At 43.9% G+C, this 26974-nt stretch overlaps 1 protein-coding gene across 8 annotated transcripts in view; it reads left to right on the forward strand.

Moving 5' to 3' along the window:
* The window catches only part of MAP4K4 (mitogen-activated protein kinase kinase kinase kinase 4), a 169734-nt gene that overhangs the window by 54697 nt on the left and 88063 nt on the right, over positions 1-26974 (forward strand). For all 8 annotated transcript variants that reach the window (XM_074859079.1, XM_074859082.1, XM_074859078.1 and 5 more), the window contains exon 3: positions 24975-25031. In XM_074859079.1, coding sequence (XP_074715180.1) covers positions 24975-25031 — 57 coding nt within the window. The remainder of the gene's footprint in view (positions 1-24974; positions 25032-26974) is intronic.

Consider the following 26974-nt stretch of genomic DNA (forward strand, 5'->3'; position numbering starts at 1 on the left):
AGATAACATTTTATTTTATTTACTTATCTGGTTTTTTTACTGGTCAAGAGCTAGCACAAGGCACTGTCATTGCCTGAGCACAGCAAAGGGGCGAGGTGCTAACTGCTGTTCTCCAGGAAAGGGACAAGAGCTGGAGAAACTTCGCTTTGCTGGTGAGCTCCTAGTCTTTATTAGCAGCCTGTGATCCACTCTGCTTGCTGCTCTTGGTGACATAGTTTTCCTCCTCCTTACCATGTTACAAGATTGGCCATCCATCCATCCATCTTTGAAGTCTATAGATGTTGTAACAGAAGCAAAAGTCATGGGACCAGTAGTCTACCTCAGCCCTTCCAAATTACTTCTTAGTTTCTTGGCATGTCACTGAATACCCCCCGAGACATGCCTGGGGAAAACTAGATATTTTCCTCCCCCTGACAGAGTTCATCACAGCTCCTGTCACACAGCACAGTGGTAGTTAATTGTGAAGCCGTGCTGAAAGTGATATCCTTGGCAGCAGTAAGTTTTTCTTGTTGAACTCCTTGGCATGGAAGTGACTTTTAGCAACCCAGTACTCATGATCCTACTTCCTTAATTTATAAATATTAAATTAGAAGAATTAAATGTCTTCTGATTTTAGTCTTTAAGCTAATGAAAGTGAAGTAAATCATGGCTATGGATGAACTGCTATGTAAACTTGCTGCTGTAAAATACCCTGCCAAGTAGAATACTATAAAGAAGTAAATCCTGTAAGCCCAAAGCTTAATTATTGATTTGATTTAGGCATATATACAAATGCTAAGAAAATACTATAAATTTGAGTTCTAGTGTAAGTTGTAATTCAAATTGTAAAAGTTTCCATTATGAGCTTCAGATTGTAGACCTGCAAATTAACTGATTTTTTTTTTTTTTTCTTTCTTCCCTGATTTGGCTGAAAGTTTGCATCTGGCTCATTCTCCCTAGAGATTGCTTTAAGCATTTGTGCTCTGTGGTTTTGTTTGTGCATTGGGAATCAGGAGGGTGGTGGGAGGAATTATTTCCCCTCATCTGATTAAAATCTATAATTTCTTTTATAGTGAACTATAGCAAATGTTTTAAACTAGAGGAGAAATTGGTATTAGGGAGATTTTGATGGCTCTTGAGATGTTTAAGCATTTCTGTATTCATAGGGCAGTCCTTCAGTGGAAGAGTGCCCCGAGAAACTGCTTCCAACAGAACATCATAGTATTTTCTTAAAACCAAGGGTGTAAATAGTATCACAGACCCTATAGGTTAGAATGGTGGCAATTCTGACAAAATCATAAGGAGACATAGCATGGTTGATAAACATGGTCAAAATTTGGTCATGAAAAACCTTCTCTGAGCCCTGAAACAGAAGGAGCAAACTTCAAGCTAAATGTAAGTTGAGTTGTTTTGATATAAATTTCTAAGAAATGAGGTTTCTTGGTTTTGCCGTGTTTTTGGGGTGTGTGTATTTTGGTTTGGTTTTGTGTTTTTTATCATGTTTTTCTAATTGCATGGCCTCTTTTTGAATACCACAGCTGCATTTTGACCACTTTAGAGAACTTTTTACTAATCCTTAGCAGCACTCTAGGCTTTTCCTTTCCAGCTTACCGAGCAGCTGGGAACTTGCAGAGCTGAAGCTTTGGACACGATGCAGCCATGCGAAAGAGCTGAATTTGCTGCAACAGTTGTTCAGGCCAGGCCTTTTCCAAACTGGCATTTCTACCATAACTGGGACAGGATTAAAGTCTTGGAGTATTTTCTGTCTGGGATAGCTTGGGTGCAGATGCTTTCCTGAATGAGGACATCAGCTTGTAAGCTGTTTGGGCTAAGTGGTTTGCCTATGTGGGTGATTGAACAGTATCTAACACAATGCCGCTTTGGTCACGATTTGAGGCCACAGAGTGGTACTGCAGTAGAAATAAATTGTCGCTGAGCTGCACTCCCACACTGAGCCTGTGTAAATCCATTCAGTCCCAACAGGCTGTTGTTCCAACTTTAATTAGCGTTCGGCATGAGCTTCCCCCAGTACCCAGACCATGTTGGTAGCTGGTGGAAAGGCTATCAGCCCTATCAGCCTTATCTCTTCCCACTTTCTTTGCAGAATTAGCTCTCTGGTTCCCTTGTGCTCCTAATTGAAGAGTTCCCATTGCATTTGATCCCTGTGCGCTCCCCCCCACGCATCAGTGTATGCCTGCCCAAGCTCTGGGGACGCCGTGAGCTCCTCTCATCTGCCTGGAGCACGGCTCCTTCGGAAGGGGCTTTATCTTCCTGTGCTTCATGCTGGGTTGGGTCCTCAGGACGTGGCTGGTGGGGAAGTTGTGTGGGCTGCAGGCTTCCTTCTTCCCCACTGCCTGGATGACACTGTCCCTGTCTGTTTTCAGCTGTTTCCCCTTGGGAACTGGTGACATCATGTATATTTTCAGTGATGCAGGAAAACTGCCTGGCAAACCCAGCCTCGTTCATTTATTCCTATGGATGGCTTGTACCTTGAAAATAACCTGCAGAACATCTGCGTGCAGGGGTGTATTTACTCATGCTATAGACACCAGCTATGAAGTTTCTCCCATCTGTGCCTCTGCCTAGATGGCTTAATTTAATTTCTAGCTTGCTGCAGCTGTACCTGTGGATGTGGGAGTCTGTCAGTTCTACCCATAGACTCAGGGCAGACTCCTGCTCAAGCTTTGCTCCATTTCCTAGCATTTTTTTGAGGTTTAGCATTCTCTTTGATCCTCGACGCACCTAGGAAAGAGTGAACTGTGTAAACCTGAAGGTAGTTGGTAGTTCTGTTCAACAAAAAAACCTCTCTGATTTTTTTTTTTTTTTAAAGTAGCTGTATTTTTGCCATGAGTTTCCCCCTTGATCTGCTTTAACTGTTGGTGTTTGGACATATTAATATCAAACAGATAACTTGGGAGGTATAAAATAGTTATTTATAAATACTGCATGTGTGACTTCTGCATTCTCCACAACGTCTTTCTGTAAGCTCAGTCTTCTTTTAAAATGCAGGAAGCCTAATAGTTTAAGAGAAATGGCATAAAGCAGGTTGTTGGTATCAAACCTAGCTTTGGAAAGAGACGGGAGGAGGAGCGCGGGGAGGAATTGCACTTGGACTTCACATTTGCGTGTGACATGAGGTCAGGTATGCATTTGTGCTGGATGGTGCTTTGGTGACCTTTGTCATTCTGTTGAATGACTAATCAAATAGATAGTTAAATGCCTTCCAGTCCAAGTTGTTAGTCCTCCTTTCCCAACAAAGAGAAGAATAACACAATTTTAGCCCACTGTGCTGCTCCCTACTGTGCTATAGTGTTGGCCTTGCAGAGGGCTTTATTTGAAACTTGGTGCAAGAAGAAGATAATTGGACTGTTGCTCTTTTTTTTTTTTTTTTTTTAACTGTTCTGTTAAATTCATGATGCACTTCCTTCTAACTGATGCTCTTTATATATAATCTTGTAAACTGCCCTGCTAATGCTGCTACCAGCATGATTAGCTCCAATTGTACCTTAGTAATATTCTAATGAATCAGAGGCACACAAAAGCACCAGGCAGAGAGTGAGTTTAGACCTAATTAATGATGTACTGAGTGTCTGCCGCTCCTAGAGGAGGTGGGGAGGAGGGTGACAAGTCCTCGGTGTTGGATGTGTGGTGCAGTTTCTTTAAATAGCTCTAACTCTTGCAGATGAGCAAGGAAGGAGGACAAGGATGTTTGCCTGCCGAAGGCTCACGGGAGTGGTCAGCTACATCAAAGTGTTTGGTGGTCCTCCGTCACAACATCAAACCCAGGGATTTGAGGATCTTTTACTTCAGAGGAGTTCTGTGGGGGGTCCCACCTTGCCCTTCAAAAATTGTCATTTAAGAGGAGGGTTTAAACCTGCAGCAAATGCTTGGTGGGTTGTGGGGTGCAGGAGAGGAGGGTCCCTGTGAGTGGAGGGTGCTGTGTGGCCCCGGGCTGCTCCTCGTTTCTGGAACCTTCTTCCGTGGATTTGCAGAATTCTAAAATAATTTGGCATAGAGTGAGCCGTCAGTTGAGAAGTGTGGGAGGAGTTGGCCTGTGTTAAAGGCAGTCTTTTCTCACCACCCCTGAAACACAGGGCCTTTGGAGGATCTAGTGACTTTTAATTTTGGAAACAAGAACACCTTAGGTTTTAGAGTACACCAGCAGGTCCAGCTCTGAGCCAGGCAAGGTGCAGAAGTGACAGTGCTGAAGCAGTGGAGTTTTGTCCTGAAGGACAAAATGTCTCTACAGAGAGAGAATTTGGAAATTTATTTCATTTTGCTTTGCTTTCAGGCTTATAGATAAAGATCTGCATTTCCTCTACATCAGCAAATCTCGGATTTACAGTCTCTTAAGACATCCAAATGATGCTGTTAATGTTTGTTCAACAGATCTTTCTTTAATAAAATAGCTACTTCTTCTGGAGACTGTCTTAACCTGCTCATTCCCTTTTGCTGTACTGAAGAGACCAGTGAAAGAATTAAGAATAATCCTTTCCGTAACCCTTTTCTGCCTTTCCAGATTTAATGACGGAAGCATTTAATACTCAGAAGCTGACAGTTATAATGTGTGTACTCCTTTAACAAATCACACCACCGTTTCAGGAATAGGAGATTTTAACATTTTTTTTAATGAATGGGAGTAACAGTGAAAAATTAAAAAAGTTGAAGGGATCTCATCTCATGTGAAGCAATAGTAAACAGTAGCCTTTTTGAATAGGAACACCTTTTTTTTTTTTTTTTTTTTAATCATCTTGCCTGCCTAATTGCAGCATTGTTTGCAGCATGCCTTTTTATGAAGGCAGGGAGGTTGTGCCTGCCGTTAAGCTGCTTGTGTGTACTTTGTTCCAACCATGTCGAGGCACTTCCTCAAAGTCAAAGGGATTCCTCCCACTTCCAGGGGCCATTGCAGCCCAGCTGCGTTCAAAACCTGGGTGCATCCAACTGGAACACTGCCTTCGAGCTGCTGGACCAGGGGACAGCTGGTGGTGGCATTGCACCTCGTGGGCGGTGGAGTGGGACCCATGGCCCGCTGTCTTCCCCTCCACCCTTGTCCCCTTTGCTCCTCTCCACCAAGGAGAGGTATGCTGGACATCCTGCCTAGCCCCCAGCATCTGCTCCAAAAGGACACAGATCTCTAAGAGTTCTTGTGCTGTTTTCTGCTTGCCCTGGGATGTCCCACAAGGCATCAATCACCCATATTTAGACTGCACAAACTGAACCGCAGGATGCCGGCAGTCCGGGCTCAGCCGCTCACTGGAGGAAGGGGAAGTCTGACTCGGTTTCCTCAGTTTTCCCTCAGCACCCATGATCTTGTTGCTTTGCTTTTGTGGTGTCGGCCACTCTCCTCCGGATCTGGCAAGACACCGAATGTGCCTGGCGCTTCTGCTGGAAGTGTTGGCTGCTGCTTCCTGGTCTCAAATGGCCACTCAGTACAGAGGAACTGCAAATTCTTGTGTAAGGCATAGGTCCTGCTAATATTTAGCTGCTCCTTAATATGTGATCTATCTGTAGCGGCTTTTACCCAAGAACATCAAAGCACTTTTGAAAATATACGTTAATGATTTATGCCTGACCATGGAACTATAAAGTTAGTATTTTTATGGATTAAAAACAACCAGAGGAAATTATGTTACATGTTCAAAATTGCACAGGAAGTCTATGGCTTGAGTGGAAGTGTGTCATCTCCTTCCAGACCTCTCTTCTTGACATGTGTTCTCCCATCTCCCACTATCTCATGGTGATAAACACCCGAGATCTGTGCCTGTTCATGCATCCTCTTCAGTGTGCCTCAAGTTGCTCAAGATAGTAATCCCCTTGTGAACTTTTCTTCCCTCAATGGTTTTGAAGCCTCTGGTAGTTTTCATAGCAAAGCTGGAAAACTAGAGCTGGGGGTGGTGTGAGGGGGATCAACATCTGGAGTTTATGCTGGGAATCGACTCTCTTGGATCCTGGCAATGTTCCCATCTCGGCATTGTCTTCCAACACCAAACCCATTGTCCATGCAGGAACGTTTCTGATTCTCTGTGTTCTCTTGTAAGCAGAGGGTTAGAGCTACCTACTGGGTTTAACAGGAAAAAGAGATGGTTTTTATCTTTCAGATCAAAGATGCAAGTGCATGCTCTTTATCTACTGGATGCCAAGGCTGTTTCCTCTGAGGAAGTGCAAGGTGGTACAAGAAAACCATCGCTTAATTTCTGTAGTAGCAGACTTTGCAGGATGTGGCTTAAAAAGAGTAGAAAGAAACACTTGCAAACTGTGAAGATTTAGGGAAGTGATCATAAGGGTAGAAATACAGATGCTGTTTGAGTCAGACTGTCACCTCATGCATGAATTGAAGGAAAAACAGTAGCAAGCCTAACATCTAAATGCATATAGAAGTTTCTTTGCAAATAATTTATATGTGCAGAGGTCCTCTGGCACAGCAGCTAGTTTCGGAAGTAGTCTGGCTGAGAGCTTACGGTCTGCTAAAGAGTTTTGCAAAAACTTTTAATAGATACTTGTTTCTTAAGTTTTAAAATTTTTGTTATTGTACCTTTTCATTTCAGAGGCCTTAACTATTTCAGTTTTGTAAATTTGGGAAGCATCTTTTATGTTTCGGATATTGCAGCAAACAACCGATACAGAAATTTGTTTTTTTTTCCCTGTCTTTGAGCATCAGGCCATTTTTTTTTACCACAGTGACCTTGAGGTACCTGTATTTGAATGTTGACCTTTTAGTCACGGCTAAAGTGGTGGGAATGACAAGTAGAGTCCAGACCTGGAAGTGTCTGTGCCCAACTGTGGTAGAAAGAAGCATCGTTAACTCTCATTAACGGCCTCATTAAATGGATAAGCCTTCTTTGAATCTAGCTTTGAGGAACCACATTCTCTTAATCTTGTATTGGCAATAAGTCACTGACACTGTTGAGGCAACTTTTCTTTTTTCCATTAGGAATGAAATTTTGTGCTCTGAAGGGACACTCTCCTGTGTAAAGAGCACATAGGCAGGTTGTGGTGGTAGCTGGGATTGCTAAATGCTGGAATTCCCTCATCTTTATCATCTCTTGTGTGCACACTTGTTTCCTGGGCTTGCCTGCTATATATAATGGCCTGCTATCATGTGTTGGCTTCCAGTAGTGGCTAGGCAGGGATCCTCTGTGAGGACTAATGGTGCTGGAAGCAGCCCCTTTCTCTTTTTTACCCACTCCCTTGCTTTTTCTTTGGCTGTTTCTTCCAGCTTTCTGGAGTGGGTGCCACCTCTTTGTGTCATGGTATATCCTTGAGACAGATTTCTTTGTCTGAGTTTGGATGTGTAAAGTGAGCAGAGGTGTTAGGAAAGAAGTCCTGTTGGTTCCCCCCACCCCACGCTGATTTTTTTGATTGCTTGTCACTCTTGCCTGGGCCGTAGCCATGTGAGTGTCACATGCGATCCAGTATCAGGTAATCTTGATTGAAGAAAGGATTGCTTTGCTCATCATTCATGAGGTGATTCTAGCTAGGGGAAATGAAATCCTAACAATACTTGAATTTATTAGTTATTCTCACTTGAGATCCTGTTTTCTGAGATGAATGGAGTCATCGCTGGGAGTGCTGAAGATCTGATGTGGAGGAAGAGATGAAAGATAAGGCTGTGCTTGCACCTACATGCCATATCTTCAGCTCCCTTGCCACTGACCCATGCACCAGTAAAAATACTCTCTCTTGTTTGTTTGCAGTCGTTACCTCCTATCTCCCAGGGCTCTGCTAAAGCCGTAGCACGGCATGGTTCCCCAGGGCAGCCGTGCCAAGCCAGACATGCGGACCTCCATCCTGGTTCCTTGCTGGGGCTCATCTGTCCTCTCTGCTGTGTTTCTGATCCACTCCCTCTCGGGTCTCTTCCATAGGGCAGCCTGGAGAAACATAGCCTGAAGGCCTCCTTTTTAAGTGAATTTCCTTGAAGAAATCAGACTTGATTTAAGCATATCATGCATCTTCTAGTTTGTTTGCTTGGAACATGTTGGCACAGACTCGCCTATGCTTTGAATGATTTATATCTCTGGGCAGAGCTAAAACTTGTCATTAATAAGTGTGTACTTATCGTTGAGTGTGTGACACATTCATGGGAGTCATAAAAGTAAACCAAATTAACTTCTGCCTGCAATGAACGTGAAAATGAAGACTGGAAAGCTGGAGTGATCTACTTTGAATTCATACTAGTAGGTTTTCTTGATCATTTTCAATTACTTTTACTGAAGCTAAGGATGGTTCTTGAGGATTTTCATGTAGCAGTCAACTAGACTGTTTGCTTTTTCTCGCTTGCCACTTATTGTTGAATTTCATCCACTGATTTCAATACTAACTATAAATGCAAGTGGCAAACAGTGTAATTAGGTAGATTAAATCTCTTAGCTACAGGCTTATTCACATAATGGAGAAATGTTGGTTTTCTTATTTTTTTTTTTCCTTTTGCTTTGGAATAGTGTCTCCTGAAATTCTTAAACTAATGAGCAGACTAAATGGAAGGTGCACATTATCCATTTTATATGTGTACAGACGATGGCCTGTAAGCTACTGAAGCATTAGTGAAAAATGAAAATAAAAAGCAGAGTCATAAAAATCAATTAAAATAAAATCAAGCACTTGCTAATTTTGCTAAAATGGAGTGCTGACATTTGCCAGTAACTTGCATTTGCTTGTTTTCTCTGCCCCAGCCAATTGGTTGCATATTGAGGAACCCTTGCTCTGTGTTCCCTGCAGAAACTTGGATGTTGCAGCTCCTCAGTTTTAATTTTTCAGATCTTGGATGATTTTACCTCTGATCCTCTTAGCTTTGCTTCTTTCTTCATTGCACTTAGGGTTTGTGGCAAAAATCAGAAAAGGAGACCCCTGTAGCTTTCCACCAGTGGAAGATAGGAGCTCCTTCCATTCTTTCTCCAATAGTATGCATCTTTCATGCTTCCAGCTTTGAATTCTTGTCTTTATTTGAACTCAAGCCCAGCATAATATCAAATGAAGCTTTTGGGGCTTTTTTGATGTTTCAGATAGAAATCCATTGGAGACTTTGAGCCTGGTTTTGTTTGTTTATTTTCTTTCTAGGCATCTCTGAGATGTGCTGTAGCTAGACGAGGAGTAAGAGTAGCATGGGAACCCTGTTCTTTTTACTTGTTTTTGACTAAAACATCCTTCAAGGCCCTCATCTAGGTAGACTAAGACCTTTGGGATAGACCTGTATGTCGGTGGAGAATGCCTTCTGTCAGGGTCTGTGTGGCTGCAGCAGGTGCCCCCGTGGTGCTTTTGGGAAGATCAGAAAGTCACCAGCTTGCCCTTGGAAAGAGCTGACTGTAGGAGCCTGCCTCCTTGATATAGACAGAGTCAGGTAGAGGTGAGTGCTGATAGAAAATGTGTTTTGGGGTGTATGCATGTGTCTATGTGTGTGTTTTTCACCTTCTGTGATAGTGGAGCAGCATTTCACCACAACTTTGCCAGAGGTGGGGCTGCCAGGGGTCACACAGGGCCTTGGTGGCTGGCTCTGACCCTACTTCCCTCGATGCCCTGTAGTTTCTGAATATGAGTAGTTTCCTTGGGTGGTGAAGCACCCTCACCTACGGCTTGGTGGGTGGGATGGGATTCTGACTTTCGTCAGGGTCTTGTCACCCAGGGTAGGTGATGTGGGTGGTGAGGCAGTGGTTGGTGCTCTGGTTCAGAGCATCCTGCCATAGTCAACCCTTAATTCAGCCATGTGTTGGATGGGGCTGCCCCACACTTGGCATAAATACGCATCTGTACATGTGTGTATCTTCACACATGGCTCGTAATTGACAGCATGTTGCGCTAAATATTGTCTTGTATGTACTTCTCCTGGTGATCCATTGGTTCAGTGAAATTGCTATAAGTGTTAAGCATTACACTCACTCATGTTTTGAAAGAGAAGCCCTTGGACTTATGAATTCTACTTCGACAGAAATTGCAATAGCTGTGCATTGTATAATTGAGCAATCAATTCCAGCATGCTATATTGATGTTTTCAGTGCAGACACATGATTATAATAAACTGTAATGCTCTTTCAGTAATTAGACAAGTGGCTGTAAATTTAAAAGGCAAACTTTAAGACCATTGGAACTTTCCAAAATCCCGTTTTATTACAATTTTAAAAAATAATTACTTTGTTTTAGCTCTCCTCAGAGTGCTGTAAATTTGGGGCAGGCACAGCTGGCTTACATAGACCCCTCCCCAGCATCTCAGAAATCCAGTCCTGCTGGTGATACAGCATTCAGACTGGTGGAAAGGATTTTGTTTTCTTTCCCTGATGTGGGGAGAAGGGAGTAGAAGTAGTATGGCGGCATCACAGGTGATTTAATTTTGTTTTCAGTGCATGGCACTTAATTGGAGGATTGCTTAATTCTGGGAACTGCTGTTCTGCACCACCATACCACATAATGTATTTAGATCATTGCTGTAGTGTTTGGTCAGAGTACCTGATTGTGTTTAACACAACTGTTTTCCAGGTTCAAGTGGTGATTTGTATAAACAGTAGGTAGCTTTTGAGGCAGCGTTGCTCAAACTGTCCTCTTTAGGTAGGTTTGCATACATCTTGGGAAAGTGTGACTGAGCAAATACCTTAAAGCAAGTGGAAGGCTTCTACTTTTTAAAAAACTTATTTATTTCCAGCCCCCCTCTCCTCTGCTTTTAGTAAGGTTGAAAGTGGTGGGAAGGAGTAGTAAGAGATTAAATTTGGCTACAGATTTAGCATTATGTATATCTGTGTTTGTAGGATTACAAATTTTTAAGTTTAAATTCTGAGTGGGATTAAGCAGTGTTTTCATTTTTGAATCCCTAACCAGAAACTACTCCCTCTTACTGAAGGTTTCAGGGTTGCTCCCCACTTGGGTCTGTCTCTGTCTCTGAGCTGCAGTGCAAAGACCCAAGTGGCAGGAGGTGGTGTACTGGCTCCAGCTGTGCTGCAGTCCAGATGTGGCTGGGTGCATCCCTCACAAGTCAGCTGCATCTGATTTTGGAGACATCAGAGTATGTGCAGATATGTGGGATCTTTCACGACTGCCTCTTTGGAAAACACCCAGCCGAGTATGGAAACTTTGGGCGTGTAGGGCGCTCCTGAGACTGAATGTTTGCTGGAGCAGTTTTTTTGGTTTGACAGGGTCTGGGACTTCAGTCTGAACTGTCTACAGGCTCTCATTTCCATATCTGTGTTTAGGGCAGATGAGTTGATGGCCCAGGAGATGGTCAGCCTGCTGTAGTCATCGGGGGGCTGGCCTGTTGCCTGTTTCCTTTATGTTGTGCATCTGCCCTCAGTGAGATGAGACCGTGTCCAGGCTCATGCCGTGTCCCCGCTGCCTCTCTCCTCCGTGGGAGTGTGGCTGCCAGGATGCTTGCAGGGCCAGAAGGATGGCCTTGCTGCCTGTGCTGGGGGATTGTTTGGGGTTGAGGTGCCCGCCACCCCCTTCTTCCTTCCTATTTGCTTTCTGGGAAGCAGTGCAGTGTTAGAGAAGTTTCATGGATGGTGATGCTGGGATAAGCTGCCTGGCTATAAGTGGTTACAAAATGTATTTGTCATCCTCTGCAGCTGAATTTTGGTGCTCAGTCCTTTTTTGCAGTCTGGGGCAATACTAAATTGTCCTGTTTGTTCCAGTTTGCTGAATGATTTACAACCAAAAGCTTGGCCTTTCTGACTACCAATTTTTATATTACATCTAATGGCAGTTGTGCTTCAGAGTAGTGACTTGTGGTCTGCAGGAATAGCTGGTGTTAGATTGTGAGCTGAATAATAGTTTTGTGTAGTGTCATGAGAAAAGAGTTTGTTTTTTCTTTTCCCCCCAAGTGCAGCTTTTATTAAAAATACTAAAACAAAAGTCTGCAGCGTATATCCTACCTGCAGTTGCAGAAGATGTGTGTGTTGGGGACTAAAATCAGAATCATAGAATCCTTTAGGTTGGAAAAGACCTTTTAAGATCATCAAGTCTGACAGTTAACCTAACACTGCCAAGTCCACCACTAACCATGTCCCTAAGCGCCACATCAACATGTCTTCTAAATACCTCCAGGGATGGTGACTCAACCACTTCCCTGGGCAGCCTGTTCCAATGCTTGACAATCCTTACAGTGAAGGAATTTTTCCTAATATCCTATCCAAATCTCCCCTGGTGCAACTTGAGGCCATTTTCTCTTGTCCTATCACTTGTTACTTGGGAGAAGAGACTGATACCCACCTCGCTACAACCTCCTTTCAGGTAGTTGTAGAGAGCAATAAGGTCTCCCCTTTTCTCCAGGCTAAACAGCCCCAGTTCCCTCAGCTGCTTCTCATAGCACTTGTGCTCTAGACCCTTCACTAGCTTCATTGCTCTTCTTTGGACACGCTCCAGCACCTCAATGTCTTTCTTGTAGTGAGGGGCCCAAAACTGAACACAGTATTCGAGGTGTGGCCTCTCTGCTGCCAAGTACAGGGGTAAGATCACTTCCCTGTCCCTGCTGGCCATGCTATTTCTGATACAAGCCAGGATGCCATTGGCCTTCTTGGCCATCTGGGCACACTGCTGGCTCATATTCAGGTGGCTGTCAACCAACACCCCCAGCTCCTTTTCCACCAGGCAGCTTTCCAGCCACTCTTCCCCAAGCCTGTACTGTTGCATGAGGTTGTTGTGACCCAAGTGGAGGACCCGGCACTTGGCCTTGTTGAACCTCATACATTTGGCCTCAGCCCATCGATCCATCCTGTCCAGATCCCTCTGTAGACCCTTCCTATCCTCAAGCAGATCAACACTCCCACCCAACTTGGTGTCATCTGCAAACTTACTGAGGGTACACTCGGTCCCCTTGTCTAGATCACTGATAAAGATATTAAACAGGAGTGGCCCCAGTACTGAGCCCTGGGGAACACCACTTGTGACCAGCTGCCAAATGGATTTAACTCCATTCACCACAACTCTTTGCGCCCGGCCATTCAGCCAGTTTTTCACCCAGCGAAGAGTATACCTGTCCAAGCCACAAGCAGCCAGTTTCTCCAGGAGAATGCTGTGGGAAATGGTGTCCAAGGCTTTACTAAAGTCTGGGTAGACAACATACACAGCCTTTCCCTTATCCACTGAGCAGGTCACCTTGTCATAGAAGGAGATCAAGTCAGTCAAGCAGGACCTGCCTTTCATAAACGCATGCTGACCGGGCCTGATCATCTGGTTGTCCTGTATGTGCTGTGTGATGGCACTCAAGATGATCTGTTCTGTAACCTTCCCCGGCACCAAGGTCAGACTGACAGGCCTGTAGTTCTCTGGATCCTCCTTCTGGTCCTTTTTGTAGATGGGCATCTCATTTGCTAACTTCCAGTCAACTGGGACGTCCCCAGTTAGCCAGGACTGCTGATAAATGATTGAAAGTGGCTTGGTGAGCGCTTCCACCAGCTCCCTCGATACCCTTGGGTAGATCCATCCCCATAGACTTGTGTGTGTCTAAGTGGTGTAGTGGGTTGTTATCCATTTCCCCTTGGATTATGGGGGCTTTGTTCTGCTCCCCATCCCTGTCTTCCAGCTCAGGGGGCTGGGTACCCTGAGAAAAACTGGTCTTACTATTAAAGACTGAGGGATTCTGTCAACCAGTCTCCTAAACAGGCCAAAGTCTGCCCTCCAGAAGTCCAAGGCAGCAGTTTTGCTGACTGCCCCTCCCTCCTTACTTGTCTGAGAATTGAAAACTCTGTCATTTTGTGATTGCTATGCCCAAGACAGCCCCCAACCATTATGTTACCAGGAACCTCTTGGACTGTTTCCTCTCTGCTGTATTGTATTTCCAGCAGACATCTGGTAAGTTGAAGTCCTCCATGAGAACAAGGGCTAGTGATTATGAGACTTCTCTCAGCTGCTTATAGAATATTTCGTCTGCCTCTTCATCCTGGTTGGGTGGTCTATAATGGACTCCCATCATGATATCTCCCTTGTTAGCCTTCCCCCTGATTCTTACCAATGAACACTCAACCCTATCGTCACCATCATTAAGCTCTAGACAATCAAAACACTCCTTAACATCCAGGGCTACCCCACCACCTCTCCTTCCTTTCCTATTTCTTCCATTGCAACACTCCGGTTGTGTGAGTCATCCCACCATGTCCCTGTGATGGCAACTATGTCATGTCATAGTTATCCTGCTGCACAGTGGCTTCCAGCTCCTCCTGTTTGTTGACCATGCTGTGTGCACTTCAGTTGGGCTACTGATCCCACCACCTTTCTGGGGGGAGAAGCCCTAATTCCTACGTGACCATTCTCAGGCACTTCCGTGTTTTCTAAGACACCAGTAATCCCTGTGTCTTTGCTGCACGTGGGTCTCCATCCCCTACCTCCACTGAGATGGCAGACCAAAGGACCTTGCTAGCACACTGTCCCTCAAACATTGGTGTGCTGCCCCCAAGCTGATCTCTAGCAAGCCTGGTTTTATCCCATTCCCCCTTCAAATCTAGTTTAAAATGCTTTCAGTGAGCCCTACTAACTCCTTTGCAAAGATCCTTTTCCCCCTTTGTGATAGGTGTACCCCATTTGTTGCCAGCAGGCCTGGTGTTGTGTAGACCGATCCACGATCAAAAACCCCAAATTCTGCCGGTGACACCAGGCTCGGAGCCAGGTATCGATCTGCTGGCTCTTCCTGTAGAAAGAAATCTCACAAATTTTTTTGCACCAAAATAACGTTTGCTTAATCTGCATTGTATTTGTACCCTGAGTGCACAGCTGAGCAGGTGGGGACCAGCTGCAATGGCAGCAGCACCGTGGACTTGCTTTACCAGTCCTCCCAAGGAGGTTCCTTCCCTTTTTGTTTGCCACAGCTTGGTCTGCAAAGGCTCGTAGTGTGTTATTTAAGAGTGGTGAGCGTGTTTTGACTAGTTTTTGTGAGGCACTTGGTGTGTTCTTGAGTACTCGCTAAAAAGTAATAATCGGAGAATGCTCAGACTCCATTTCCTTAATGAGTGCTGTTCTTTTCCATGGGTTAACCTGCAAGCTGAGTACATTGCATAATGGCTTTTCTGTCGTGTGGCCCTTTCACATAATAAACACATTGGCCGCAGGCTTTGGGAACGCAACTTAAATACTACCCAGGTAGCAACTGAGAGGAAATTGTGTTCATTTTGGTCCTTCATTTGCTAAATAAATAAAGGGCCGGGCGACCTCTGAGGTTGGGGTTTTGTTGTTGGCAAGTCTGGTACAGAAAGGGCTGTTAGTACAGGCTTGGATTTCTGAGTCAGACTCCTGTGCTGACAAAGCATAAATAGTCTGAGATCTGAAAATACTGCCTGAGTATTTGAAAATAGTTTGTGTGGACATAAAGCTGTTTACAGATCACTTGTTGGTCACGTGCCAGTTTCTCAAGGACAAGGTGTTGTGGGTTTTGGTTTTTTTTTTTTTTTTGTTTGTTTGTTTTTTCTCTAGAATCACGGATGTACTTGGCAGGGTATCAGAAGATAAAAATGCTCGAAAGAGTCTTCTGGTGCAAGTCCTCATTTAATTAAAATACATATAACTTTAGGCTAAACGTGTGTTTTTTATCTTGCAACCAAGTTGGTAAAATATTTCAGAGTTTGCTTTTGTGTACAGGGTCACACTATAAAACATGATTTCTGTTGTTTTTAGAAATGCCTTCTCTTGTAGTACTCCCTCAGCCTATCTGGTGCACTGGAAGATGCATTTTATTTTCAGCAGTTGCTGCCTAGTAAATTATGGCTCTCTAGTCCATAATGGTGAGGAGATGTGACTAACTGGAAGTGGCACTGATGATATTTGTAACGGCTAAATGAAAGGGATGCCAACCAGTGTCTGCCCTCAGTAGAAAAAGTGAAAAGTTCTAAACCACACGGTTCCAGCCCTTTGTTGTGTGTTGTAGCACTGGAGGACTATTGAGAGTTGGACTGGAATTCAGGGGTTTTTTTATATATATATAAAAATGTATATTTAAGAGTTCGTTAACTTTTCTTCTTTACTGCTAATGTTCTGGAATTTTTTAAAGGTTGCAGATGTGAAATCTTTCATTTTAACCATGTTGAAATAAAACTCATTATGCAGCCTGACTTCCCTGCTCTGCTCGGCTGTATTGTTCCATTGGGATGGTATAAATGAAAATAGTTCTCCTTTTTGCCCCTCATTAAGCTGTCCAATGATAGCTTCAGATCCTCCCCACACATTGGGTTTGTTAGTATCTTGTGGTGCAGCGAGACAAAAGGTGGGGGACTCTCTCGGTGGGGACAGCCAAATGTGGCTGTGTATGTGTTGGGCTCCTCCTTGTCCAGCGGGCTGAATCAACAGCAGCAAACCCAAAAATGTATTAAAAAGGGGAAAAAAAGCAGTGAAGCCAATCGTTCTTCCTTTTCCTTCCCCTCCCGCCATGTCTTTTGCATTTATAGTGAGTTTTTGTACCTTCCAAATAATTCCCTCATCTGTTTAGCGTACTTGAAATTAAAGAAAAAGTTTATTTCTATTTAATGCTCCTCCTGGTGCTCTCTGGGAGGCTGGTGGACATTTTGGGATGGTGCCTTGGGCAGCCAGGCCCCCAAAGCAGCATAGCCAAATGCGTGCTGCCCATGCCTGCTGGATGTCGCCCGGTGATGGATGCCATCCCCTCACTGCCTGGGGGTGGCTGTCCCCCATTTCTTGGAGACACTGGGGTTTTTTTGGCAGTAGGCTGAATGCAACAAGACTGATAGGGTGTGCGTGGGCTTGATTTTTCCTTCTCTCATGGTGTGTGACCTCTGACAGTGTCCCCTGAGAGAGTGCAGGCTGCTTACAACAGTGTCGGTGCATGGAGGGGCAGAGACTAACCATGGTTTTTTGCACCCCCCACCAAAGTATGTCTTGTGTGGCACTTCTGTGTACCCAGTGCTTAAATACTTCAATTTGTCAGGGACATCTCTGCTCCTCTTTCAGAAGGTGTGTGCCCAGCACCGAGGTGGTTTCTCAGCAGCTTCTTAGCGGTGAGCAGAGTGAAATGGGCCCGGGCTTGCCTGGGTTTGCAGAGGGCCTTGGTCACAAGGTGTAAATCGGTCCATTCGTTCGAAAAGATTGGATTTGCATGTCCAGGGGTGATGAGTTTAATGTCGATATGAATTCATTTAAAAGGCAAGCAGACAAAGAGAAGTAGCCCTGGGCTCTTTTCATCCAGGCTTATTTTGATGTCACTCTGGAGAAGTGATGGGCAGACTCTGCCCTTTACCTGCCGTGTCTCTCAGCTAAGGTAGTTTCAAAGCCCCCGTCCATCTGCGCAGGGACCATGGTGGGTCAGTTCCTCACTTGGTCTGAGGTAGAAGCAGCACGTGGTGTGCGGTGTCTCTCTGAAGTGGCACTGGGTGGCTGTGACTGTGGGGTGGCACCTGGTGAGCACAGGGCTTGCTCTGGCAACCTGTGGTGCTCCCCTTCAACCTGTTCAATGCCGGCCCTGCTGCAAGGACTTGCTATTGCCAGCCACCCAGCCAGGCCTGCCTCTCCCTCAGTTGGTGGCTAAGATCTGATGGAGGGTGTTTGTTGATGAAAGTGGCTGCTGAGGTGTAGAATGAGAAATCATCTGTATCTGTAGCCCATGTAATTTTGTATCTACAAGTACATGTTTTACCATTTTGGTCTAAATTCTTGTCTTGATGTTCTCCATCTGGCTTGTTTTTAATTACAGTTGCCAGAAAGAAATTCTTCTGCATAAAAGAGATGATTGCAGGGGGTCAAAGAGACAAATCAGTGTTAGGAGAGGTGAATTTAGTCACTGGTAAAGCTGGTAAGGTGGGATGAAGAACAGATTTGAATGAGAGCTGGACACAGCAGATTTTAGCTGATGTTTCCAGAGGAAGCCAAATGTACTCAGACCCAACCTTGTCCACGTGGGAGGTATGCCTCTACTCTGTTTTCATTCTTTTATTTTGTCTTAGTTTGGGAGTTTTTTATGTCTTTCAGTAGTGTCCCAACTAAATTACCTAGATATTTTTAAAACCAGAAAAAAGTACAAGCAATAATAAGGTTAGACGCCCTTCTCTTTTTGGAGAGGGCTGCGGGTAGGGATTCTATTATAAGAGAAAATGAGTGACGGTGTTTAGTGAAGGTCACTAAATCTGGGCAGAGCCTGATGGTGACTGGAAGGATGGGATGATGACTTTGAGGATGGCTCCTGAAGAGGGTATTTTCCAAGCTGGGTGCTCAAGCCAGTTAGCTCAAGTGTCCCTGTAGAGGAAGCATCAAATCTGGGGCAGGATTTGATCTAGCAGCCAGCTAATGGCTGGGGTGTCTGGAGGAGCAGCACTCAGCAAGGCATATCTTTCAAAAACTTCTTAATGACCTGAAGTTGAGGCCTTGTGCAAAAATGTATTGCAGCCTTGCTGCCAGTGTTGTCAGCAGACCCTAGTTTGTCGACCTTTCCTGCTTGGTATTTGGGAGGGAGAAGGAAGAGGGAAATTTGTAAGCTCCACTTGATAAGGGAATGTTTTGTGCCATTTGAACCAGGAAGTGTGTAGCCTTGGGGGATCCCAAGTTGGCTGAATGGACTGGGATTGGCATGACTGGGTAACGAAGGGCCAGCCATGGTCTTAAACTGCACCGCTGCTAGACACCTTCCCCTCGCCTTCCCCTGCAACATCCCCTTCTTTTGCCAGCTTTTTTTCATCTATTGCCCCGTCAAATGACTCAATGGCTGTGAACTGAAATGGACATAATCGTTAGGCCTCACTTAGGCAAATCTGTCAAAGGTCCTACAGGGGATTGGCGTTGTTTTCCAGGTGAAGTGGAGAGCAAGCTGCCTGCCATGGCAGTTCTCTTCCTGTGCTCTCCTATCAGACAAAAATATCTCCTGCTGATCAGTGGGGCGAGGTGGACTGCTGGGCAGGGTGCTGGGAGTCGGCAGAGATGCCTCCTAACCGAGCTCTGCTGTTGACCTGTTGCAATCCTGGGAAAGTTAGACTGTGGCCTTCTGCCATGGTTTTCCCACCATACTCTTTTTTTTTTTTTTTTTCTTCTTTTTTTTTTCTTTCTTTCTTCTTTCCTTTTTCCTATTTAGGCAATGAGCTGTTTGGGAGAAGGAAATGCCTCTGGTAATGTATATCCAGCATCTTTCAGAGTGGGAAAGCTACCACAAAACTAGCAATCGAACTAAAAAATCAGAGCACAGAACTCTCTTTTTTCTTACTAGCGGGTAACATCTTTTCACTCTGTCCCTGGAAGTACAGGATTGGTAATAACTGTGCATCTTTCATACTTCACAGAATGCGGTACTATGCATGAGTAAATTGTCATTATTATTTCTTCAATAGACAGCTAGTGAGCCTGTGGATATCTGAAGCAAGATAGAGGGTATATGTTGTTTCCTGTTTTGCTTTCCAGGCATTTGATGTCAAGAGTTAGACAGAGGGAAAACACAGAACCCTGTCCTGTCTTTGACTTAAACAGTGGGAGTCTTTAATAGCTTCTGGCTGGTTTGGGTTTAGAAATCATCTAACAGGAAGAAAGAACATTGATGTTGGCCTTTTCTTCTTCTTGTGTGTTTCTGTGGTGATTTGCCAGGCTTTTGTACTGGGGTTATTTGCTGATTTTTATTCTAGAAGGAGCTTCCATGCCAGACAAACATCATCCCCTTTTCACAAATTTATCTACATTGCGGGAGCCTGTGATTATTTAGTTTACAGAACACTGTATCAGTAGGAGCAGCATTATTTTGGCTACAAATGCAACTAGGTAGACTTTCTCATTAAGAACATGTTTATTATTTAACTGGGAAGGTTGCTTTCACTTTGTGCCATTCTGCCTTTTTGCCTGTCAAAAACGCATGTTCTGTTTCCTCCACAAGCATTACTCCCATTGCTTTTCACAGGGTAGACCTGGCCTTTCTGGGGAGGGGGAAGAAACTCTTGTAGAGTCCCAGTATTCGTAATGCAAAGTTAGTTGGTCTGCAACTTTCTGTGCTAGCGAGTGACAAAAAGAACCAGTGATAAACATGCATTGGAATAATAAGGTATCATTTATTGCACTAGTGTGTGCAACCTAATAGCAGAGTATTGCTTCATGGCCTATTGCCTCAGGCTGATAGGAGTTAAAAGTCAACTCAATAAGAAGCAAATTGAAAAGTTAATTTTGGCACGGGGGCATTGTACAGCACTACTAAGAGGTGGTACAATGGTGAGTTTTCACTTGATAGTATGTTTAAATCTGTCTGGCTGCTTCTGTGTACATTGTAACAATGGAAATGTGAATTAGTAGATTTTTTTTCAATTTAGTTGCTCTTCCTTCCAGAGCTGTCAGCATAAGATACTGGGAGGTTGGAGTTTTCCAAAGACTTAATACAGTGCACAGGATAATCCAAGCTTGAAAGCCATGACTCACGCATGCTTCCTGCCTTCCTTCCTTCTTTCCTTAATGTGTGATGTTCCCCCTACTCTACTTCCATGCCATTTAGCTGGGGAGCAAGCTTCCAGAAACAGTCCCACAAAAGGCACATTAATACATAAGTCAGAAACTGTGTTAGTAGGAGAATTACATTACTGTAGAATACATACCTTGGATAATTAGGGAGGGGGTAAATGGACTGATAGGATTTATTTTGGATTTAATTTGCATAGTCCTTTGATAACATTAAGGTATCTTAGGGGAAAAAGAAGCACCACAAAAACCAGCACATAACACCACTTGCCTTTGAACCTTTCCAAAAGAAAAATTTTACAGTAATAATGTGTGCAGAGGAAGAAAGAGATAAGAAGTAGGTGTATTAACTGACTTGGAGAGTGTGGGTAGGCTTGAAATTTATAATGTTCTCCAGATTTTGGCAGTCTACCAAGGATTCCCCTTGTCCCCTCTGCTTTTCAACATGCATAAAGCCCACTGAGATGAGAAATAAACAGCATATTGCTATCAGACATGACTGGGAATATTCTTAAGTAGTGGATTCAGTTTAAGATCCAGTTAAATGCTGCAGTGTTGCTGTGTTGGTGAGAAGTGCTGTATTTTAAAACCCTCCATATGCAAATGACCTTTGTCATCCACATGAGAAGGAAGGACAAGATTTGGGGTCAGCAGGCTCAACTCCATTGACTTGCTCATCCCAACAGTCCATTTAAAAATAGAATGGTGCAGTAGCAGTCTTAAAAATATTCTTAGGTTGCTTCCTTGGGAGGATAAACAAGTGCCTTATTGTGAACAGATTCATGAAAAGAGGGGAAAAAACGGCGGTGAGGATGCATGAGAAATGACAATTAGTTTGGAAATTTTGGTCCATAAAATCTTAACTTGGTCTAAATGAAGGGAATGTGTTGGTGGGCTCTTTTCCATGGGCGTGGGAGCACTCTTATCTGACAGTGCCAATATTTTGTTGTAGCCCTCACACCAAGACCTGGTAAAGGGCAAACTCGCTCCTGGGATGATGTAGTCTTTACTACCTGTTGCTGCTACTACACAGTGCAACCTCTGCAGCCTCTTCAGTCCACTAGCTCTGGAGACAGTCATGCTTAAAAAAATGCACTTGGGTTGATGTCATCTTCATTGTGTATTTCATATCCTTGCCTAACTTTCTGGCCAGGGGACAGTTATCCTGTGATCCCCAGCCTCTCATATTTGGTATCTAGCAATATTTTAAGAAACTGCTGTTTTTCAGTTAGTGCCGGTTGTGTTTTGCAATCTCGTGGCTTTTTTCAGATACTTGGATGGCAATTGCTGGCAATTTGCTGGGAGAAACAAAGCTGCAAGAACCTCTGCTGTGCCCTGGGGATGGGGGAGCCCAGGATGCCCTGAGGGGCTGTGACTCCAGACAGTGCTAAAGCAGGGGCCTCATTCTTCAAGAAAAATGCTGTCCTGCTGGAGTGTTAGCCAATGGTGTTGCTGAGATGGTGTCTGGATGGGGCCTTAATGGTTACCACATTTATGAAGTGCCCTGGGAGTTGGTTTTCAATAAATTCTAATCCCAGGAGATTGAGTTCAGAAGGTTTCTCCCATCTACAACTTCTGCGGTTCTTTCATCACATTCAACCACTTTGTGATTTTATTATTATGTTTTTTAATGCAGACAAATTTTTCCAAAGCAAAAGTTGGCTATGAAAATCTGAAGATTGGTTTCTGAATTGGGAATGCTTAGCCATTTCATGTTGCAAGCGAAATTATACCAGCATGCTAATAGTTTGACAAGTCTGTTCTTGAGCAGAGCTGTTAAGCAGATAAACAAACAAACAAAAACTCTGCTCATGCTTATATGTTGTGCTTGTGATGTTTGCTTTCTGCCTCCCTCTAAAAACATTTTTAAGGAAAAGAATGTGGCTTCAAAATGTCCTTTTACTTCTGCCATATAAATTAATGGCATGCAACACCCCCCATATATGTTGTAGATGCTTAGAACATGAATGCTCCATACATTATGAAAAAGGTATTTGGAGTAGTTTTAAACAATATTCTGAAATGACCAGGGTTTAAATTTGGCCTGGGATACTGAGCAGCCCACACTTCCCACAGTCTGCAGTTCCCTTGCTTTCCAGTCCCTTAGGAGAGTTATGGAGAAGCTTTTCCCATCCCCACTGCAGAAACAGTGAAGTGAAACACGAGCAATCACTGCGCTCTGCTGTAGCTGTCGTGGCCCAGGTTTTCATAGGGACTAGCAAAGGCACCAGCAGGATCCTGTGAAGCTGAAGGGAAAGGACGGTTGGGCTGATGCACATTAGTCATCCTGAGAGGGCCAGTCTCACAGGGAGGAATGTCATTTTGAGAAAAGCTGAGAAGCTGAGCCCTGGGAAACTTCAGGCTTCTCTCTGGAAATAGCAAGTCCACCAGTAGTTCATAGATTAAAAAGACAAATAGAGTAAACTTTCCATAAAATATGTGACATCCTGTGGATGTCTTGCTACTTTGCTCTTCTGTGTGCCGCTTTTTCTTCTTGGAGTATGTTCTGCCACCATTTTAGTGTCCCTGCTTTGCTGCAGAATGAATGGGGAACTGTGTTTCACTGTTTTTTAAAAAGTTTCTTCTTCCTCACTCCTCCTTAGTGTTGTGAGCTTTTTTCCTCTGACATGTCCTTGTTCCTCTCTTATCTTTAGTGTATTCTTTTTGTACCTCAAACTGTGCTTCCCCACGTCCTTGGGCCTTTTAGCTCCTTCCACAGAGCTGTGGAAAACAGGGGCAGAGCTGAGCAGAGGCATTTTTCAATCTCTGTATAAAACATTTTCTCCTCCGTTGGTGGGATGGTAAGTCTTGAGGAGAAGCCCACAGGCTTTTGTCATTAGGCAGAGGTCCAGGGTGGGAAATTGGAGTTGCATCTCTCCTGGGCTTGCTGAAAGACTTTGGTTCAAGAAGTAGTAAGGTCAAGGTGAGGTCAGTCTTGGCCACTGCACACATGTTATGACCCTAACTTTATTTCAAAATTGAAACCAGCTTGAGAGCAAGCTGTAAAAAGAAATACATGCAATAAAGAGAGTTTACAGAGCCAGCAGAAGCCTGAGTACAGTAATTTATTTATAGAAAGCGTGTGGATTGGTTAATAAGGGGAGAGCACAGCACAATAAGAGTTGTGAAAGAAAGTGGAGGCTGTGAATTCTGCAGCATTTCATGCTTTGTAATGCAGGGTGTCATAAAGTGGGAAAGGGTCAAGATTTATCTGAAGAGACTAATGGTTTGGGGTGCTTTGGTTCTGGCGTGTCAGTCTCGAAAGAATCTGTAAAGAGATTAAGAAGTTAGTCCAGGAAAAAAACCTGACATATTGATGTCCATCAGCTGTTGTGGATGCTACAGATGGGTTTCTGCCTAGGAAACTGACATTGGTGAGGTAGAGGAACTGTGACTTTAATGAAAAGTGTTGTGTTTTTTGTCGTTTTTTTGTGTGATAAAAATGAAGAAGTGTAGTGGGCATACCTCTTGCTGGAGAGCTTGACTGATTCAGAGAAGATCCTTTGGGGATGATGCTTGGGAAAGGTGTTGGGAGACCAGGGTGTTTGACTGGAAGTCTTGGGGCAGACTGCTGGGTGTTAAGTGGAGAGCTGAAAAATAGCAATACTAGGACCATATCTAAGTGCCTGTTTAGAAAAAAAGTACCGAACTGCTAATTGGTATGTCCCCACCTCGTGTAAAACTATACTGGAGAAAAAAAGGTTTTTGTGAGAAGTCAGCTGAGGCTAGTTACAGCCCACCACGGCTGGAGGGGCCCATCGTGCTGCTGCCTCCCAGCCGTGCAATCCGCCTCCTGCCAGCTCTGGCTCTGCTCTGATTGCAGAGCAAACCAGTTTAATTTCCTGATCTGCAATTCCCCACCCCGCAGTTTGCTTTTTCTGTGCTAACTTTCTGCCATTTTAGTGATCTCAATCAGCTTATCATATGATCCGATGAGTGCCAGAAGGAGCTCAGTGCTCCTGGGAGAAATATGTGACAGGAGGCTGGAGGGAGGCAGGGGAAGGAAGGGTAGGAGCTCCCCGCTGCAGGAGCTGGGATCGATTAATTCAGCTCCAGCTGTACTAAGAAAGCATACCCTTATGGTGGCGTAGCTGAAGGGAGACGACGTCTTGTTCTTGTCTAGCTTTCGTGAGACAGGCGAAGAGAGCTATTGCAGGTTTGATGCATCATTTGAAGAAACCTCACTTTTTTTTACTAGTGAAGACCAAAACAAAGGAAAATGTCCTTCTGAACCCCCTAGCCGTGCTTGCATTTACCTAGTAATATGTCATCCAGGTACCAGACACTGGTGCATAGAAATAAAATATTCAATATGTGGAGTTACTGGCATGTTAGTAAACTATCATTACTGACTATAAGCTTTGCTAAAGTAAACAGAAGGGAAGCTGTAAATGTAATCTGTCCATGCTCAATCTTGACAATCATCCCTTTAATGTGGAGAAAAAGAAATAGGTTCTAAGATTTGTATAAGAACATTTTAAAAAGAAACTTTTTTTTTTCTTTTTTAAGCTATCGAGAGTATTTGGGTTTCTTTTTCATATGAAGTATCAGAAGGGTCCAGCACAGTTGGGGAAAACCCAGTGGCTGGAGCTCACGTCAGAATGTTTTGCTCAGTGTATGCTGAATGGATGGGTCAAATACTGGTACTGATAGTTCTCTTTCTTCTTCAGGGTCGGCATGTCAAAACAGGTCAGCTGGCAGCCATCAAAGTCATGGACGTTACTGAGGTGAGTAGAGAAACATTCTGCTTTATTAGCAATATGGGTAAAATTTAATAATGAGAGATGGTATATGGCTTACCTTGTATTTATGTTGAAGGACATGGTCCTTGCCTGTGGACGTTTGCATTCTGTTTGCAGGACCTGACCTCTCCAGCCCGTCTGCCCTTTACAAGATTTCTGTGCGCTTGTATGCAGGGGCCTCTGGCCTTCATACATTGCTTTGACTGGTCCCAGGATGTATGAGCACACGTAGCACTCCCTTTTCAGAAACTACTCAGAAGAGGGGAAGAAAGTCAGATTCCCTGTTTCCTGCTTTTTTCTCTTAAATGTAGCATCTTGCTTTTACCGAAAAAGAAGAGGCAGCTGCTTGACGTAGAGGACAGTAGTTTCCCTGGTACGTTCGCAGCCCACAAAGGGTATACATTTATATGAAGGAATGGGTCCAGTAAGGTTCCAAGAAGCCTGAAAGCAGAAACATCTGCAGGAACGATATGCAAATTGCTGGCAGAATTCAGCAGTGTAAAGTAGTAGTTGTAACTGACCCAGGGGGATTTACTGTGGAGCTTTAGATGGGAAAGACGGGAAATTAACCCAGCCAAAGAAATAAAAAATATATGCCTATATTTGAATCCTTAGATGTCTTGCAATTTATGCTGTTCAAGAAGCAATCAGTTTAAGTTAAGTCTTCAAAACAGATCAGGAAAAGCATGGCTTTTTCCCTGCTGATTCCATTTGTGTTTTATAGAGTTACATCTGCAAATTAACACAACGGCTTCAGATTTAAAATCAAATGAGATCCTCCTGTGTGATATCTGCAATGCTTGACTGATACCACACTTCTGAAGAGAGGTCGTGCCTCTTCAAACCAAGCATCTTATTTTTCTGAACTCCTCAATCTTACATAGGTATTAGGGAAAAAAATTATATTAATGTGTGTACGTTGTACAGAACAGGGGTTCTTTGGCAAGCTGGTTTTATTAAGCAAAACTCGTACAAGGGTGTTGCTGCAAAATGTTTTATGTTTTTGTGTGTGTATAGCTGCCAACAAGTAAAAATGGCCTTGGACACCAGCTTCTAGGTGAGTGGCTGGGGTGTAATGGGTGAACAGGCAGGAGAGGGAGGAAAACAAGAAGGCAGGGTTAGGTCAACTGATAGAACTTCAGTCATATCTCTGAATCTCCTTGTGATCGATGGGCAGTGTGACTGCTGCTCTCTAACTTAAGCTGTTGTGTCTGCCAAGAGCTAGACATTCTTGCTTTGTAAGATGGCCTGATAAAAATCAATTTTCAGCTGGAGATTTTCAAAGGCTGCCTTCATGAGGAGGCAGTGCTCTTTTGCTTCAGTTAACAAGCAGACAAACCAGAGAAGAATGAAGGTGCGTTGACACACAGTTAATGTTCTTTGCACAGCAAACATTTCCATTTGTGCAATGGTTTAAACGGGGCAGCTTGCTGGACTGTGAACGATGAAGGCATCTTCCATAACATTAAGATTGGCTGTACTGCACACTCCCTCTGTTTTTAATACCATGTATTAATCACAAACAGTTGTAACAGAGAGGTTGCACAGCAAAAGGAAAACAATTGAAAAATGCTGTCTGTAGTATGGTTGAGCTCATGTTGCGAGAGATGGCTTATGTTTTGAAACTTTCTGTAATTTTTGGCTGGTTTTGAAAAGCTAGTTGTATATTGGCACTGTCTATCTTTTATCTCACAAGCTCATGTTTTTTTGGGGGATGAAGGGCAGTCAGAGGGAGGAGTTTGGAGATGTTAGCCCCATGCAGCTTGAAAGTGGTGGTGTTCCTACCAGCGGAGCTCTTGTGTTTTTGCTTCAAAGCAATGAGCCTGCAGCGGCTAAAAATGTGGTGTAAATTCTTCCAAGTCCTGCTAAGTCAGCTCCACTTCCTAACGCCAGGCATGGATGATAGTGTTGCATGTGCCATTTCCTCA

Source organism: Strix uralensis, chromosome 2 (assembly GCF_047716275.1).
Source record: "Strix uralensis isolate ZFMK-TIS-50842 chromosome 2, bStrUra1, whole genome shotgun sequence".
Lineage (NCBI taxonomy): Eukaryota > Metazoa > Chordata > Aves > Strigiformes > Strigidae > Strix > Strix uralensis.